The sequence below is a fragment of the Camelina sativa genome, chromosome 18 (assembly GCF_000633955.1).
Source record: "Camelina sativa cultivar DH55 chromosome 18, Cs, whole genome shotgun sequence".
NCBI lineage: Eukaryota > Viridiplantae > Streptophyta > Magnoliopsida > Brassicales > Brassicaceae > Camelina > Camelina sativa.
In genome coordinates, this window is record NC_025702.1 from 7397909 (window position 1) to 7398940 (window position 1032).

Below are 1032 nucleotides of genomic sequence, written 5' to 3' on the forward strand. Positions count from 1 at the left end.
TTTGGAAAAAAAAACTTTTGTGATATTTTTGGAAAAAAAACTAAAATGTGGTATTTTTGAAAAAAATAATTTTTAGTGGTATTTAAAGGAATTTATCTTATTTTAATGTGTGAGTTAAATATATTATGTTTATTAGGTTTTAAATATTGTTAAAGCAATTAGAAAGCAAATAAAAAATAAAAAATTAGAAAAAATTAAATGAAAATCAACCAATAAGGAGATACCAAAACCTTACTTTTATACATATGATATTTTTTTACCGATAATAAGACATTTTTCTGATAATTTACGATATGTATATAATTTTGAAATGGCATTTTGAAAACGGATTTTCTACCCAATCATTCTTTAAAAGAAATCACTTAATCATCTTTTTCTGCTTAAAAATGTTATGATTTCTAATTTTGTTTCAAAACCATTTTTTTTTTGTTTTTGGTTTGCTTGAAAATGTTGAGAATTTATTAATAAGAGGTATAATTTGTACGGAGAAAGAAATTAAAGGAATGCGACAAAGAAGTTCCTAGAATCCTCTTTCTCTGGCCTTTTTTTTTGCCTTTTTCTTTCTTGGATTCCCTCTCCAGTTTCAGATGCATTACACCATGAACGGTGATCCCGAGACGGAGATGATGGATACGGACTCCGCCGAGACGTTTATCCTCGACAAACCAGGCACCGCCAGAGATTTCCTCTCCGCCGCTCGGAGGCTCGTCGATCAAGGAGAGCCATCACAAGCTCTTCAAGCGGTATTTTCGATTTTCTCTCTTCCATACCCTAAATTTTTTCCCCATTCTTGTTCTATGCGTTTTCCGTTTTGCTTTGGAGCTGTCACTTTTTTGGTCTGTATCCCTTTCTTTTTGCTATCTTTTGGACTTTGATTAGGGTTCGTCGGAATTGGCTTAAGCTATATTGTTAAATTCTTTTTTCTTCTCTGGTGAAGTCAATAAAGTAGTTTACCCGGTTTGGATTACCCAAGATTTTTAGTTGTTTGATTTGGTTTAGATTCTGCAGTGATTTTTTTTTTTTTTTTTTTTT

At 31.2% G+C, this 1032-nt stretch overlaps 1 protein-coding gene across 1 annotated transcript in view; it reads left to right on the forward strand.

Moving 5' to 3' along the window:
- LOC104760774 overlaps positions 479–1032 on the forward strand; it is a 2617-nt gene continuing 2063 nt past the window's right edge. Inside the window, exon 1 of the mRNA XM_010483733.2 lies at positions 479–743. Within this exon, the coding sequence (XP_010482035.1) occupies positions 588–743 (156 nt within the window). The 5' untranslated portion in view covers positions 479–587. The remainder of the gene's footprint in view (positions 744–1032) is intronic.